This window comes from Panthera onca, chromosome D1 (genome assembly GCF_046562875.1).
Source record: "Panthera onca isolate mPanOnc1 chromosome D1, mPanOnc1 haplotype 2, whole genome shotgun sequence".
NCBI lineage: Eukaryota > Metazoa > Chordata > Mammalia > Carnivora > Felidae > Panthera > Panthera onca.
Window position 1 is genome coordinate 13209283 of NC_138348.1, and position 2526 is coordinate 13211808.

Here is a 2526-nt window from a genome sequence, read left to right on the forward strand (position 1 = left end):
CAGTCTTACAACTGCAAGGAGATGAGTCCTGCCTATTACATTAGGGGGCTTGGAAACTGGATCCCCAGTTGAGCCTCAGTTCTCAGTCCTGGTTGACACCTTGATTGTAGCATCTCAGAGGATGTATGTAAGCAGTGTCCACATTCCTGACCCATAAAAGCATAAAATAATAATTGTGTTTTAAGCCCTTAAATTTGTAGAAACTTGCTATGTAGCAACAGATACAGATTTTGGAATCATAACAAATACAAATTTATTTCCCTAGTGAACAATATTCACTTTCTTGGTCTTATCTTCCTAAACAATGCTGCAATTTAATATCTATTAAATATATGACCTTATGGACTGGAATTTCTATTTCCATAGATCAGTTTACACATCTGAAATTCTGAATTGAAGATGTTTCTTTGTTTGTTTAAAAAAGATACTGCCGGGGTGCCTGAGTGGCTCAGTTGGTTAAGCGTCCAACTTCAGCTCAGGTCATGATCTCATGGTCTGTGAGTTTGAACCCTGCTGCGCACCACCCCCCCCACCACCACCACCAAATCAGGGTCTGTGCCGACAGCTTGGAGTTGGAGCCTGCTTCGGATTCTATGTGTCCCTCTCTCTCTGTCCTTCCCCCACCTGCACTCTGTCTCTCTCCCTCTCTCTCTCAAAAATAAATTTAAAAACATAAAAAAAGACATTGCCAGATACTTTCTAGGGTGAAGTAACACTTCAATTTTCCATTCACAATGAATGAGAGCATGATTGCCCTTGCATCACAGCAATTAGTAAGTGTTAGGATTCTTTTTCAGTTTTGCCAGTTACTTTAAACTGGTTATCTCACTGTTAAACTTTAATTTGCAGCTCAGTATTAGAAAGATTGAGCAAATTTTCTCATGTTGCTTGGAGGTTTGGTTTTGATTTCTTAAAAACTGGCACTGTCAGTCTTGTTTACAAGTGTAAAAAATCAGAAATCAATGATCCAACCAGAAGCACTTCTTTGTAACCACTTTTAGGGCTTCCTTCACATCTTGGTTTCTCAGGCTGTAGATGAGGGGGTTTAACATGGGGATCATAATGCCATAAAACACAGAAGCCATTTTTTCTTGCTCTTGAGACTCATTGGTCCCATGGTGCAGATACATGTAAGACAGAGTCCCATAGAAAACAGTGACTGCTGTCAGGTGGGAGGCGCACGTGGAGAAGGCTTTTTTCTTCCCTGCAATGGAAGATATCTTCAGGATGGCAGCCAGGATATATATGTAGGAAAAGATGACAACCAGCACAGTGAACATTAGGTTAAACCCCACAAAGACAGTTAGCAGCATGATGTTGAAGTCAATGTTGGAACAAGAGAGAGCTAAAATTGGGGGTTCATCACAGAAAAAGTGGTTAATTTTATTGGATTTGCAAAAGTTCAGTGAAAAAGTAAAACTTGTGTTTACAGAGGCATTTAGAAAACCTATGAAGTATGAGCCAAACAGGAGTTGAATGCAGACTCTCTGGGACATGACTATTGGATAGCGGAGTGGATTGCAGATGGCGACATACCGGTCCACTGCCATTGCGGCCAAGATGTAACAGTCAGTCGTTACAAAAGCACCATAGACTAGTAATTGCACCATACACCCTATGAATGAGATGGATTGCTCTGTTTGTACAAAGTTTTGCAGCATTTTGGGAGTGATAGCAGAGGTGTAGCAGAGATCAACAAATGCCAAATGTTGGAGGAAAAAATACATCGGGGTATGAAGGCAAGAATCAATCTTGATGAGTAGGATCATTCCAATATTGCCCACGAGGATGGCCACGTAGATCACTAGAAATACTATGAAGAGAATATGCCAAGACTTGCGTTGACCAGCAAATCCCAGGAGAATGAACTCACTTATTTCAGTGCCATTGTTTTGTTCCATGGCTAGCAAAGATTAAGTATCAGCTGGAAAGGTGTAAAGAAAGAAGAGCAGAGAAAGCTAAGACCTTGTGGTCCTTTAACTAATTTTGGAATTGGCAATGGTATAATATTTGGTTTCACAATGGAGTCAGAGGATATTTTCTATGAGACAATTGACTCACATTTAAAGTCTATAGCTTGACATCTGACTTTAGATAATTTAGATTTATGTTTTGGGAAATTTGCCATGGATCGGTTTCTTTGTTATGAGAGTGAAAACTGACTCTTTAATTATACTAAGAATTTAAGCTTTTGTTAAATATATTTCTTAAATCTATTAATTAGGGGACATATGAAAACATTCTTTTAAAAATTAAGCTTTCTTTTATGCTGTATACATTTTAATTCATAAATCCCATTTTACATAAATTATTATGTATGAAAATCTTGATTTACTCATAAATTTCTATATGATCTTGCTTTAATTTTTTTCTGTATTCTCACCTTACTCTTTCTGTCTCCTTACTAATTCTGCTCCCTCCATTATCATGGACTCATGCCCAAGTAGAGTCTTTTATGGAAGTGTTTATCAAGTTATCTATGGTAAAGGACCATTTTCTTTGTAAAATTTGTTATATGTCATGGAT

General features: G+C 38.0%; 1 protein-coding gene across 1 annotated transcript; it reads right to left on the bottom strand.

Annotated features, from left to right (window-relative positions):
* Positions 1-959: 959 nt before the first annotated feature.
* LOC144612878 (olfactory receptor 5AK3-like) lies at positions 960-1901 on the bottom strand. Its single transcript, XM_078432639.2, has one exon. It carries the CDS (start codon positions 1899-1901, stop codon positions 960-962), a length of 942 nt encoding a protein of 313 aa, XP_078288765.2.
* Between the last annotated feature and the right edge of the window lie 625 nt (positions 1902-2526).